The sequence below is a fragment of the Tigriopus californicus genome, chromosome 6 (genome assembly GCF_007210705.1).
Source record: "Tigriopus californicus strain San Diego chromosome 6, Tcal_SD_v2.1, whole genome shotgun sequence".
In the NCBI taxonomy this organism is placed as follows: domain Eukaryota; kingdom Metazoa; phylum Arthropoda; class Copepoda; order Harpacticoida; family Harpacticidae; genus Tigriopus; species Tigriopus californicus.
Window position 1 is genome coordinate 11,898,659 of NC_081445.1, and position 14,155 is coordinate 11,912,813.

At 38.6% G+C, this 14,155-nt stretch overlaps 3 protein-coding genes across 4 annotated transcripts; 2 read left to right on the forward strand and 1 right to left on the reverse strand.

Annotated features, from left to right (window-relative positions):
• Positions 1 to 528: 528 nt before the first annotated feature.
• Positions 529 to 2,262, forward strand: LOC131882621 (inositol monophosphatase 3-like). 2 transcript variants are annotated; one of them, XM_059229819.1, is made up of 2 exons: positions 529 to 700; positions 782 to 2,262. In XM_059229819.1, the coding sequence occupies exon 2, from the start codon at positions 932 to 934 to the stop codon at positions 2,060 to 2,062; it is 1,131 nt and encodes a 376-aa protein (XP_059085802.1). In that variant the 5' UTR covers positions 529 to 700; positions 782 to 931; the 3' UTR covers positions 2,063 to 2,262. The 2 variants fall into 2 exon arrangements, with proteins under 2 accessions (XP_059085802.1, XP_059085803.1); XM_059229820.1 differs by having other exon boundaries at positions 787 to 2,262.
• Positions 2,263 to 3,831: 1,569 nt separating this feature from the next.
• Positions 3,832 to 11,397, forward strand: LOC131882618 (sphingomyelin phosphodiesterase-like). Its single transcript, XM_059229812.1, has 7 exons — positions 3,832 to 4,152; positions 7,490 to 7,759; positions 7,833 to 8,115; positions 8,194 to 8,375; positions 8,437 to 8,635; positions 8,709 to 8,906; positions 8,974 to 11,397. The coding sequence occupies exons 1-7, from the start codon at positions 3,865 to 3,867 to the stop codon at positions 9,351 to 9,353; spliced, it is 1,800 nt and encodes a 599-aa protein (XP_059085795.1). The 5' UTR covers positions 3,832 to 3,864; the 3' UTR covers positions 9,354 to 11,397.
• Positions 9,410 to 14,138, reverse strand: LOC131882624 (tropomyosin-like). Its single transcript, XM_059229826.1, has 4 exons — positions 13,747 to 14,138; positions 13,476 to 13,673; positions 11,823 to 12,018; positions 9,410 to 9,798 (listed from the first exon to the last, which is right to left on the reverse strand). Exons 1-4 carry the CDS (start codon positions 13,870 to 13,872, stop codon positions 9,461 to 9,463), a joined length of 858 nt encoding a protein of 285 aa, XP_059085809.1. The 5' UTR covers positions 13,873 to 14,138; the 3' UTR covers positions 9,410 to 9,460.
• Positions 14,139 to 14,155: the final 17 nt, after the last annotated feature.

The following is a 14,155-nucleotide window of genomic DNA, read 5'->3' on the forward strand; positions in this document are numbered from 1 at the left end:
ACAATACGAAAGAGATTGGTCACAAACAGAGAGAAAAACAGATTGGTCACAAACAGAGAAAAACTCACTTGGTTTAATAAATTTACGATTAGAGTGAACAATTTGAATACAACAAAGCGCTCATAAGGCCGTATGAAATTCTTTGGTAAGATTGGCGCTATCATATAGTACGAAGACACTTGTCTCAATCATTTTCTTTTGTTGAAAGAATGAACTGTATTATATTTATCCGTTTTCGCTAAGCCGTGGGGGCTTTTGTTTGAACTAGGTATACTGACTAAGAGCTCAGCATAGTGCGAAGTCCATCCAAACTAATCTACTATCTCTTGAATTGCTGATGTTTTTCATTGTATGAGTGGTTAACCAGCGTGTTATACATATTAACAAAATGTGGTCCCAACATTGACAACCTATCATTTTTCTAGAAGAATAGTATTGAAAGTATACTAAAAGGTATCTAAAATTGAAATCTACTATTTTACAAATGTTCATATTTTGGATGGATGGAATGCGACGCAATTTAGTCCTTTCTCATCACGCTGTACAGTGTTGTTTTGATGACGTGACAATCCATAACACTTGGATATCCTTGAATGAAATATGGTTCCACAAAACCGCCATGGATCCAAATCAAAATGACCAGAAACTTCCCGCCTTAACGGAACCTTACCACCGTTAGAGCAACTGGCTCTACAATATGGTATAATCTGAGTTTGCTGGCAAATACATATCGACTTCTATTAACCGACTTAAAATAGATGGATGACAAGTGTTTCCATAGCCCAGGTCCTGCTGAAAAATCCTAATCCGTGGAGATCCCACACTTGATCATTGACGACTCTACCTGAGAGTTGCTGCCTGGTTCGGTCAGTTTGTACTCATCACAATACTCACTCAACCAATCACTGAAACCACCACAACACATCAATCCATGAAAAATCGCCGGCTCTCTCTGGAATCCATTCATTCCACAATATTGACCTCAGCCGAACCTATAAAAACAATGGGTGGGAGTGTCCGGATTAACCGTTGGGGTTTATTATTGGTCGGGGCGGTGGCGTTTTTGGTGTTTTACACCTTTCGAGGTGGCAAATCCGTGGACAAGCCCATTCCATCTAGTACGGCTCCGGTTAGTCTCAAAGAGTTGCTATCCGTAGCCATTGAGGCAGCTCATCGTGGAGGGGTTGAAGTGAAGAGAATCAGAGAGCAAGTCGATGACATTGGTGAGAAATCTAAAGGTAAAACCAAAGAAGGTGCCAATAACCCCGTGACTGACGGCGATATGCTCTCACACAAGGCCATGTACAACAGTCTTCGGAAGGCTTTCCCCCACGTCCACGTCATATCCGAAGAAGATGATCCGGAACAAGTGGATTTAAATCTGATCAAGATGCCCCATCTTACCAATGATGAAATCAATGAGATTGTGAAAGACGATGTGCTCGTGCCCGCCAATGACATTGATGTCTGGATTGATCCACTGGACGCCACTCAGGAGTACACTGAAAATCTTCGCCATTTTGTAACCACCATGGTATGTGTGGCTGTAAAAGGCAAGCCCATTTTGGGCGTCATTCACAAACCTTTCGATGGGGTCACTGCCTGGGGCTGGGCAGGCCCCAACCATGTCAGTCAAAGTATCGCCGAAGATGTCAAAAGGAGCCAGACTCAGTCTGACACAGACCTCAGTCAATCCCGGATCATAGTGTCCAGATCTCACGCGGGATCCGTTCATGACGTGGCCAAAAACGCTTTTGGCGCCAAAGCTGTTGTTACGCCAGCTGGTGGAGCCGGTTATAAAGCTTGGGAGGTGGTTAAGGGTAACCAGGATGTGTATGTTCACGTGACGCTCATAAAGAAATGGGATATTTGTGCGGGTGACGCGATCCTGAATGCCCTGGGAGGACAACTTACGACGTTAACGGGTGAAAAAGTGGACTATTCTGGTCGACCGGCGCATGAGAAAAATGAAGGTGGGGTCGTGGCCACCTTGCATGATCACGCAGCTTATGTGGATGCCCTAGAACATGTTGAAGTTGTACAGGGATCCAAACCTAAATAGATATATGTCTAAGGTTTGATTATTTTATTGTTGTGAAGAACCTGTATTGTGGCTTGTTTTCTCTTGTCGAGAGCGTTGAATATCACACGTTTCCAAATGGTTGGGGTGAATGAATTAATGTGTCAAAGTGAATTAATGTGAGACTGCATGGTTTTAGAATGTATTTTTAGAGATAATGAACATTGTTTTATCACATTGGATATCTAGAAGTCGTTCAAGGATTCGCGAAAAACTTGTAAGAGCTTGTTTCAAAATTTATGGAAATATCCCACATCTCGACAAAACTGGGCATCTTTTGCATAATCGGAAAGACTAGATAGAAAGAGATGCAGCAACTGCAACTGAATATGTTGTTCTTCCTTAAGTTCAATTACCTCATTTCTTGTTTCTTTTTTGTAATTGATTGCAGAACATGTAGCGTGCAAGTTTTGGGTTCGATTTCGCAAGAATACATGAACGATTTCCTAAGAACATTCTGCAAGAGAGCGGACTTGAAAGTTTTTCGGAGAGAATTTAATTTCCTACAGTAACTTTCTCGTCTTGAACTGCTGGGATTCCAATCGCAGCAGCAGCAATGAAGTCCACAAAACAAAAAATAAAAAAGAGTAAAATGTCAAATTCAAATCAAGACTTAATCACGAACACAGTAACTTGATAGATTTGTATAAGTTGAAGATTTATCCTGGGATTTCAGTCGTTGCTCAATTTAAGGAACACATCCAACGTATATTTCCCTAGAGTCGGCACCTCCACAAAGTTCTTCAACACTAATCCCTCACAAGAAACAAGAAACTCCTGCAAGAGCAAAATCCAAGCCAAAAACCCAGGGTTAGGAATGAGAAATTTTAGTCATACTTCTTGAAGGGCAGATGAGAAAATTTGGTGAAAGAATAGACATTGGTGGAAAGTAGCTTTCATGTTAAAGGAACAAACATGAGCAATTGACATTTCATTGTTCAAGGCAACTGTAATAATGGTTAAAAGTACAACATGTTGGAACCATGCTATATATGACAAATTGTATAGCTTCTTAAGAGATTCAACGTCTCACAGGAGTATCAAAGCTTTGAGATCTTTAAACTTGTAGCACAAGAAGTGATGCCAATAGTCTAATATTTTGTTGAGCAATTATTTGCTTGAATATTTGTCATCTTTAGTTTCCTTATAAAAGCGAACTGGGATAAAGGGATTACGCCGCACATTTTAACGAAATTATTTCATGCAGCTTTTAGCCTTTACCTTGTGCAATCAAAACGAGATTGCCCGAAAAAGCTTTATAGGGTCTATTACTGCATTCTAATAATGGGTCACTCTTTTCGTAGCATCTTTGCCAATTTCCTCAGCTATTATTCGCTGAATGTGTTATCCTAAAACAGGTTTAGTTGCATATATTACTTATGGCATGTTGTTTAGCATACTTCATACTTCTATGCCTATTTTTATCATCATTTTTCGTTCAATATCTTAGTTAAGGTTGACACGTTTTGAATCGTATGTTTTCATCATTAAATCATGATTGCCTTAGGATTATGAAACACAGGGTATTCGGACAAAGTGCTCCTATTTCCAGTCCGACATTACAGAGGTTTTATCTACTGTAAGCACGTTGCTCTTGTACACAGACTCGATCACAAGCAAGATTTTTCCCATATTTCAAGTATTTGTTGAAATGTGAGCCTGCTTAAGAAAACGTACATGTGATCTTGATATCCGAGGCAACGTCTCGAATGCTCAAACAAAGGCAACGATGGCGACACAGACATCGGAAGACAACGAGCCTTCACATCAGTTGAAAGTCGGCCATGGGGCAGCAAACATCTCCTAGTGGGTTGTCATTCGTTCTTGTACTAGTTGTCTGCTCCCTATTGCCACTGCATCATGTTCAAGGGAAACCTAATCTTCTTCGAAATTTAGGAGATAAAGACACCATTCAGGAGTCTCATCCCAATGCCTTGACCACGGGATTTCGGTGCATGGTTTGCCATTGGGGAGCAGCCTTGATGGTGGATTATGAGCGAGCAGGAAGGTCCAAAGAAGAATTCCTCTCTATCACGGCCAGATTGTGCAGCTTCTTCGGTATTCATGGAAAAGTGAGTGATTATGAAACACGGATCTGGCTTCAGTGCCATTAACAAGTTGAAGTAACTTGTGTATAAGTCAGGTTTTGAAAAGGAACACGTAAAGGTGGGATCATGCTAAGTCAGGGCTAAAATAAATGAATGTAAAACCTACCTGGACGTAATGTTTTTTCAAAAACTCTCAGATGCAAGCCTACTGTACTTGCGTAACCTCATTTCTTCTTCAAATTCATTGCAACTCCAAATTTCGCAATTTTATAATCATTATTTAACATTTTTTTTTTGTTATTGATTACGTTAATGTAGCCAATTCATGGGAAAATAATTAAGTTTTCTTTAACATATGATATATCTCAAGATTCCAGATTGATTATGCTTTTTTTTGTTTTGCGACTCAATTTTCTCGATTTTTGTAAGATTTTATCAAAGACTCAAAACGATCGCAAACTTCCGATTTTGTCGAATTTCCACCACTTACCGCACCCTAAGTTTGACTTTTGGGTTAGGTTGGGCATGTTTTGTTTCAAAGACATTAACGTGTTTTAGCAACGTAATATTACTTTTGACTTCATCAAATGAGTATATTTGACTAAGAACTTCGCTCTCTACTACAGGTAATATGATCCTGATATAAAATATCAATAAAATATCTCTAGTATGAAACTTTGTTCGTGCCTCCCTGACGCTGGACAATGAAGTTTTTTAACCTGAAAATGAAAAAATCAGTAGGTATGATAATTGCAAATGTAGATATTTGAAAAAGCATTATCAAAAAGCTAAGAATCATTGAGACATGAAACCTATTGATCGGTCATTTGTTACGGTGTAACATTTTTAAAATCACTTGTCTTGTTTGAGCTTTTGAGAATGATGTAACTCAACGACTAATGAATCAACTGACTTGTGTCAATCACTTCATAAATGTTGTCAATTACAACTAAAACTACATTGGTCTGAAATGTAATAAATCTCAAATATTTTCTTTTCAAATATGTTCAATTACAGTTACTTTTCAAATGAAATTTAATTACGTATCAATTACATTTTTATACAAAGTTATAAGAAATTTGCAAATGTTTTGCGGACCTTGTTTGAAACTTTCCTTCGTTTTTGCCTGCAATTTACCCTCATGTTTTATAAGAAATTGTCATGTGATATTAGTAGTACTTATTTCGCTGTCGAAATGGCACTGTTTCAGTGCCTATTTCAATCATCTTCATATTTTTTCAGAAATAGTTTGAAAATAGACATTTTGTGACCTCTTGTCAGTACTAGTTCGTATCAGAAAATGCAGCGAAAATTGTTTGCGTTTATCTTGTATTTTAAATGTCGAGCTGAAGATCTCTCACTTTGGCACCAGGGGTTTGTAAAAGACCCTAGAACTTGATGAGATGTATTTGTCCAGAGCTAATAAAAACTGAGCAGAAAATGGATAGAAAAAAGGTTTTGTGCGCTAACCGACGCTGTACGACTAAGAATGATTTAAAGTATATGAGTGAAGACGTGTCTTGTGTGTGAAAATGTAATCATTTTTATTAAAGAACCACTCAAGACATCAGATAAGACGTAGAAAGAGGATTGGTAAGGGGTGAGAAGGAAAGGAAAAAAGCGACACATTGACAAATTTAACATAAAAAGCTCAGTTACATTGGTCAAAATGCAATTTATTTCATTTGCTACGAGTTCAAATGTAATTGTAATTGCAATTACAATACTCTGTTAGTCAACAGATTCAAATTACAATTCAAGATCCAAAACCCACAAAAATATGGACTTTGAAAAATGGTTAAATACGTTTTCAAGTGTGCTATGATGTAGTAATATCTCTTCTTAAGAATCCTACTCCTTGTTCATATTTAGGTGATCCCCATGAGATTCGAAAGTACCCAAACTTGTGCCTTCATTTCATTTTGACCCAAGGTATGGCTTGGAGCATTTTTATCAAATTGCGTCAATAATTTCAGAAGACATAGCCATCTACCGCAAAAAGACTGCTTGCTTGAATTATTTCTAGTTTAAACAGCGAAATTTGAGACTCTTTCGGGGGAAATTGGTATCAGATTAGTTTCAGTGTGGTCAAGGCATGGTTAAACCACGGACTTCTAGAGATATGGACTGCAAACGGAAAAAAAGGTTCGTATCTCCTGAATCACTCACAACTGAAAATTACCATTAGAAAGGATCGCAGCATCTTGTCAAAAAGGTGAACTTGGTCAAATTTGAGCCCAAAACTGAGTTTGAGATACTCAGGAGATTTGGTCAAAGTTTTGTTGTTATCACCATTTAAAATTCGATTTTCGGCCTGCCACATAAGCTTTTGATGAAGGCCGTAGAGGAAAATTGGATTGATGTAGGTTGAGATTTGGAGAGCTATTGGATCTTTGAATCTTTGATGCAAGACACTTTAGAAGTAGAGAGTATAAAAATGATACTCTTAATGCGGTACCTCCGCATGATTTTGTGGGCGCATTTTTTGAGATGCGATTTGGTCCCAGTCGCACCTACTCACCTCAGAGCCGCTTTGACCAAGTGCAGGCCGATTTGGCGATAAACCCGTTCACAGTCCATATTTCTAGAAGTTCGTGGTTAAACTAACAAATGTTTACACTTATTCCAACCTTAGTCATGCACTATTGATGCATTTCAAAAAGTAATGGAGCATTTTCTTTCTCCGTTCATGTATGATCCGAGTTGAATAGGAAAAAAGGGAGAGTGTTTTTTTTTGTCCTAAACACGGTGTTTAAATCTAAATATACATACGGTATGTGTTCTTTAGTTTGCAATCGTTTTATGTGTCAATTTTTGCATTTCCAGCTTAATTGATTTTAAGGCTAATTTCATCACCTTTCTTCAGGGAGACACATACTGATTTCGTGAAGTACTCATGAATGAATGTCAAGGTTCATTTTGATCCAAGCGATGGCCTGGAGGATACTTGAGAAATACAGCCCCAGGAATCGAAGTTAACTAAACTAACTTAAGAAACGAAAAGAAATCCTCGCTTTTGTAAAGAATTGCATTTGTAAATTTTAGTCTGGTCCATTCCTTCTGTTTTATCCCGCAACAAATCATGCCGTAGTTAAGCCGTGGAGTCAATCAGATCAACCTTACTTACCCAAACTTCTTCTTACCCAAAGTACTATCTTTAGTTCAAGGCAAAAAGGATGATCTCCCCAAAACTAGTTTATGGACTCAACACATTTTCTTTCGCGAACTCGCCTTTCATTCGGGGTCAAATAAGCGGACGCCTTGTCCTCAATTACGCAAATCCCAATTCATCTTATGCGTATTTCTAGAAACATCGAGCTGCTTTCTGCGAAACTCTGCTATATTAATCATCATCTTGTAGGATATTTGCCACGGAATGGTTCACAATGTAGGTGAGCAAATGTTCCACATTATGCAAGAAGGAAATGGGACGATTCACGCTTGGGATATTTGCGCTTTGGTCGAAGAAGGGCAATGTACTGGTCACAGTAAAAGGATTAACAATTGGTCCTTGAAGATCCCCGATTTGAATCGGCCGCAGCAAGCGCTAGTTCCTCGTTATCCTGTAAAACCAGTGAAAACACAAAAGATCTTACATCTTTCCGATCCTCACGTTCAAAGAGACTACCAAGTAAGGCATTTTCAAGAGGAGATGATTGTATGACCAACACAAATATATCACATTTGATGTTTTTATGACGCAGATAGGAGCAAACGCGGAATGTGGTGAACCGGTTTGTTGCGCTAGAATCAATGGATACCCTGTGAATAGAAAGCTAGCTGCGGATAAACTTGGCGACTACAGATGTGATCTTCCTCCGTGGACCTTGGATGCGTTCATGAATGAAATTCGCCAACGCCACCCTGACATTGATTACATTTTCGTGACTGGAGATTACCCTGCACATGATGTTTGGCGCCAAAATCGCACTGGTAACTTGGAGAGCACCAAAGTAGTGGTGAACGTAATCCAAAAGCATTTTCCAAGTATGCTAAGAAGAAAAAGGATTGAACCTAAACCTTGACAGTAGGCTTGAAATTGAATCTTTTCTATTTGACTTTTAGATACTCCTGTCTTTCCAACCATTGGAAATCACGAGGCTTTTCCCGTAAACATGTTTCCCGATATCAATGAAACAGGTCGCTATAATCCTGGATGGCTCTATGCCAATCTGGCAAAGTTTTACAAGGATTGGCTTCCAGGCAAGATCCAGCAAAAGACCATTAAACGCGGGGGCTATTACTCTGTAAGAGGAATTTTAGATAATATTATGCCGGGACATCAGAACAATACGACTTTATCTCTAGACGCATATTCGACCAGGGGTTAAGTTGATCTCTGTGAACACCAATGTCTGCAATAATTTCAATTTCTGGCTCCTCCTGGATTTCAACGACCCCATTGGCCATTTGCATTGGATTTACAAGGAACTTCATAAAGCCGAACTAAACAAGGAAAAGGTGTTCATTATTGGTCACATTCCACCTGGAACCAAATCATGCTACAGTAACTTATCCTCATTCATTATGGATTTCAATTCCTTCCTATTTTATTGTTTTTTTTTTCCTTCTAACTTTAGATCAATGGGCACACGAGTATGGAAGAATTGTCCACAGATTTAACAACACAATTCTCGGACAGTTTTTTGGTCACACTCACTTTGACGAATTTGAGATCTTCCATAACGGACGCACTCCCATCAGCATGGCCTACCTTGCTCCAAGCTTGACTCCTGGAGGGGGGCTTAACCCTGCTTATCGAATCTACGAGATTGATGGTTTGTTATTCAATCAAAATCATTATTTCTCTTGATGGTAACCATGACATTTCCTCTCTCTTTGAAGGGAATCACAACGATAGTACAAACCTCATCCTGGATCATTCTACCTCATACTTTGACTTGCAAGCAAGTATCCAAGCTTCATCCCTAGTCCACGTCGAGGAGTATTCTGCCAAAAAAGACTTTCACCTCCATGACTTGTCGCCACAATCCTGGAGAGACCTAGTTTTCAGAATGGCGGAAGATGAAGCCTTGTTCAAGAAATTTCTAGCCTACTTCTTTCGTTTTGGTCCCGCTTTAGCCAATCCATGTGGCGTTAGCTGTCAAAAAGAAATCCTTTGTCAGCTGTCGACGGGCGCCTCCGGTGATCAGAGCTTCTGTTTACGGTTAGAGCAGATGGTTGATAAAAGAAGCAATTCGATTTGGAGCTGGATTTGGAGCTGAGCATGATAATTAAAAGGCCTCTCCAAATTTAACAGTGAAGGCTTTGATGACGGGTGTTACTGATAAACTCTCTATATTTATATGTACTGATTTCGTTTGTTCAAGATTTAATTGATATTTAACATGGTGGTAAATGTGCCGTCCAAATCGTCGCTCACACGTTTGATCTTCATTTTCTCGCACAAAAGATCCTCCTCGACTTGATCGATGCGAACGTTCATCCGTTGGATGTTTTTTAAAGCGTTCTCCTCCCGATTCTCAGCAGTTTTGAGTGACTCAGCCAGAGATCGCATTTGGTTTTGATAGTTTTCCTCCCTTTTTAAGGCTTTTTCCTCGGATACCTCCAATTGCTGAAGGTTTTGCCCAACCAACCGCAGTTCTTCCTCCAAATCCACGATCTTCTTTTCCCCCAATGTACACCGTTCATTGCTTCTCTCCAATTCACCTTAAAAGTGCAAAATTATGCAATGATTCTGAGATAAAAAAGTCATGTTAGCAAAATGAAAAATAGGGAGTGGCTTGATATACTTTTTTCAAAAAGAGATATCAAGTTTTTCCTGAAATATAATGGGCGCAATTAGAAAAATAAATGGCAAATTACCGAAAGTTATGAAGAAATAGTTTCTGACTCTGGTTTGGTTCTCAAGGTATTTGCCTTTTTCTCTCTCATTTTCTTTTTTTATATATATTTTCTTTGAGGTGGCGGGGGGAGTAATTTTTTACGGGGAATGCAATCGCCGGTACTATTATAGTGAAAGGTTATAATTCGTCTATCTCTTACCTTTTAATCATTATATTTTATTTGGTCTACCAACGAATTTGAGTTGACAGATTGAGCTAGTCCTTGAATATTATAGGGTTGATCTGGAATGCTCCTAAAAAATTGTCCAAGTCGGACTTGAAAGATGCTACCGAATCAATAAGGCCTACGTATTCCCTACGAATATTAGAGGGAAGCAAATTGAACACTGAAGGAGCCCGAAAAAGAAGAGAAGTGGACTTCATTGTTCGAATTAGCCTGGAATCTTCGCCATTAAAAACTAACTTGGCCTCTAATTGCCAATGGCTTTACCATCCAACTCAAAAGGCCCAACAGGGTGTTTCATCTTTCTCTTAGAGTTTGCATAAGAGAAAAAACCCTTTGCACTCTATCTAACATCCTGGATCATTCTGCTCTCTGTTTTCATTCAACTAGTCGTTTTCGATGGAGGCCTTAATCTTACCCAGAATCAAGCCCAACTTTTTTTGGAGACTAGCCAAAACTACTGGATTCAAACTGCTTTGAAGCCTTTTTTGCTAGTTTGCAACTCTTTTTGAACAAAGTCTTCCTATATTTTGGAATTTGTGTTCGTGTCCCACCTTTCGGAACACATTCAGAGATTGCTAGATTGGAGCAAACTTCCTCAAAAACTGAGATTGATTTTTTATGGCTGCACCAATGGACGATTAATGTTTTAGAATTAAACCAGGTATAGTTCTTGTAATCTTGTATGTATGATAGTTGGCCTGAATTTTGATACATCGTTTAGGATATTTTTTAAAGGACCACTGCAGCAGCGGAATTGTACCGTATTAAAAAGTGCAGGCATTCTTCTGATTCGAAACATAAACAGCAAAGTATGTTGTATCGGGATGGATCCCTTTGTGAAGCTGAAAACAAACCTCATTAGGGGATTACGTTCAATCTCTATTTAATCCTTGATTTTTGCCCCTCTCGAGAGACGAATCTAAACGAATTGTGGACATTTTACCACTCTGCTTTTTCTTTCAAACGTTAGTTTTGATGCATGAACTATTGGATCTCTTGTTTTAAACCATGAACCATTGGAATATGGACGAGATTGTTAGGTTGTATACAATAAACAATTTGGAGGCGAGTGAATTCAGGCTTTGCCTTCAGGCGAGGCTGGTCCCAGATTAAAGCAATCACGTATTTCAAATGTCTGCTCAATAGAATGGCTAGGTCAAAAAATTATGAGGGCTACTCCATTCAGTCTTGAAAGCGTTATTTGTGAGTTTTAAGATGGCAGTACTTTTGATCCAGTCATTCGGTTGAAAATTGAGGCAAACATTGAAATTTGTACGTAGCAGTACCGACCTGCGTTGAGTCTCATATGAAGAGACCGCAATGCCTTTACTCGATTCCGAAAAGCCAATTCTCGACCCAACCCCTCCGTCCATATTACAGTGGTTCGTTCATGTTTAAACCCAAATCAAAGGGTTCTTGAGTAGAAGCAATATCTTTGTTTCAAAATGATAACAGAAACTAGGAAACGCAGAATGAACTTTCTCGGTAAACTCATAGTAATAATTATTATTGAAATTAGTTACAAGTAAGAAAGGACAATGATTTAAGCAGTTTCAATTCAAAAAGAACCAACATTTAACGGGCAAAATGACAATTTTCTAGGAAATATTTTGTAATTTAAGAGAAGTAAATCTGCAAGCAACTATTGATCTTTTACTGACCTTCCATGGTGGCTAATTTTCTGGCAATGTCTTCATATTTGCGCTCCGACTCTGCCATGGTAAATTTGTCTTCTTTTAACTGGGTCTCCAGTTTGTCGCCTTGTTCCTCATTGTAGGTATTGTGGTTTTCAAGATGTTGCCTCTTTTTGACAGCTTGATCAGCTCTCTGAGAGTTCTTGGCCAAATCGGTGATAGCCTAAAAGCCAAAGAAAAAATCCTAAAATACCTTTTTTATGATTGAAAGGGGTGCTCAAAACCATCAAAACTGTTTTCATTCATTTTCCCCCCAAAAATTGAGCTATTACTTAGGTTTACCTCGTAAATTCTCCACGGGTTTCACTCAAAACCATTCCATGTATGTTCCCCTATTTTTTGCTTTTCCTTCTACATTGTAAAAATTCCGACCAAATTGTTAGCTAGAATTCTTCTAAACATACCATTGAAATTGGAAAAAATGCAATAAAATGAAAGCATATTTCGCTGCATTCACTTTTCAGCAATATTATTACGCACCTAAAGTGTACTAGGCGCCAAAGGCAAAGGATATAGTGCGCTAGGTTGCTAAAATTTCTTCAAACAAAATGGTGAATTTTGAATGATTTTGTTACAAATCACGGCAATGACATGTCGCTTGGGTAAAGCTTTTATTTGGCCATGTACTGAGACAGTCTGAATTTGAAAGATAAAGAGATGTGATCTTGAAAGTCTGTGCAAAAAGCAGGATACTTAAGGCGTTCAGGAAAAACTTATTCCAAACTTTGACAATTGCGATTTTAGACAACCTGATTGATACTAATGGTCTTAATGGCCTAAAGAGGAAAAACTATTCAGAACATTTCTTGTACACTTAAATTTTGCCAATGCAGAACGGAAAATATTAATACAAAAATTCGACATTTTGAGTCAAAAGAACAAAATACATGAACAAATCATTGCAGAAAGAACGAAAATGTGAAAAATTGCATTTTTATATGTATACAGCTTTGCTGATTATCTAGGTGCCCCCAACTTTTTATATCAGTCTTTTCACCTTTCTTTCAAAAGCAATATATGTTTGGTTAATGTCTAGTAGTACTGGACTGCAAATCATTTCCTTCTTGTTTTAAAATGCTAGTACTAGCTTCAAAAAAAAAAAGATTTAGCGTTAGAGAAAAATCACTTTGCCATGTTACATGATAAAATCGTTCAAAATATATTTCTGAACTGAACATGATTTTTAACAAAAAATGATTTATATAATAATCAAGCTTACCTATTAGCTCAAACAGTAATGGTTTGGTCATTCAGCACAAATAAGTTTTTTTTGATGTGGCTTTGGTACCATTCTTGAACATTCATTGGCATGCTTGTATTAATAACAAGTTTTTGCCAATTCTATTTGAATTTTTCTAATTACCCAATTCAACAGATAGGAACGTAACGTCAAAAGCTTGTATAATTTTGAAAACCGAAAATTTCCATCTGATATGGCCTCTCACCGGTAGAGGCTAACAAATCAAACCTAAATAATCTTTAAATAGAATGTGGTTTTCGATGATCAAAACTCGGTATGATATTTGGAACAAATCCCGTTTCGAGATTGGTCACCCTTTGTCCCGTTGGGTTAGAATCTCAAAGTGCATCCATCACCAAGACAAAACTCGGACAATTTACCCGGGCCAATCTCTCATCGCTGCGTTCCTCTTCCTCCTCCAATAAGAGGACCCTTCGGCTCAAGGATCCCACATCGCCTTCAGCATTGGCCAGGTTCTTCTCTTTGACCTCTAATTTCATGGTGACCTCAAACAGCTGCTCCGAGCACGAGTCATACTGACCCTCGAGGGCCTGCATCTTCTTCTGAATGCTTCGCACCTAAAACATCAGAAAAGGTGAAGTAATGTGTCGCCGCCATGACCCATTAGCTACCTATTCATTTATGTTGTACCTGATCCTCAAATTTATCGGCCACGTCGTTAATCCTTCGGGTTTCCACCTCATATCGGTTAGCCCGCTCGGTTGCCTCTTGCGTGGCTTGAGCCAAAGATTGCATCTTGCTCTTGATGGAATCCATTTTTTAGATCACACCTCCAAAGCAGTGATTAGGATCAAGCTTCGCAAACAAAACTGAGTCACCTAGAACCTTGAGCCGCCTGGACAAGACTAATAGTTGAGAAATGCATCACCCTAGTTGTGATTGATGACTTTCATTTACTCAAATTTTTGTCATCATTCCAAGAAAGGACCCCAAAATGAACCCTTGTGTGAATCAGATGGCCGTTTAGTGACTAGACAATCAACTTAAGCAAAACGGTTGGCAACACCAAAAGCAGAAACCAATTTGACCAAGATGTTGG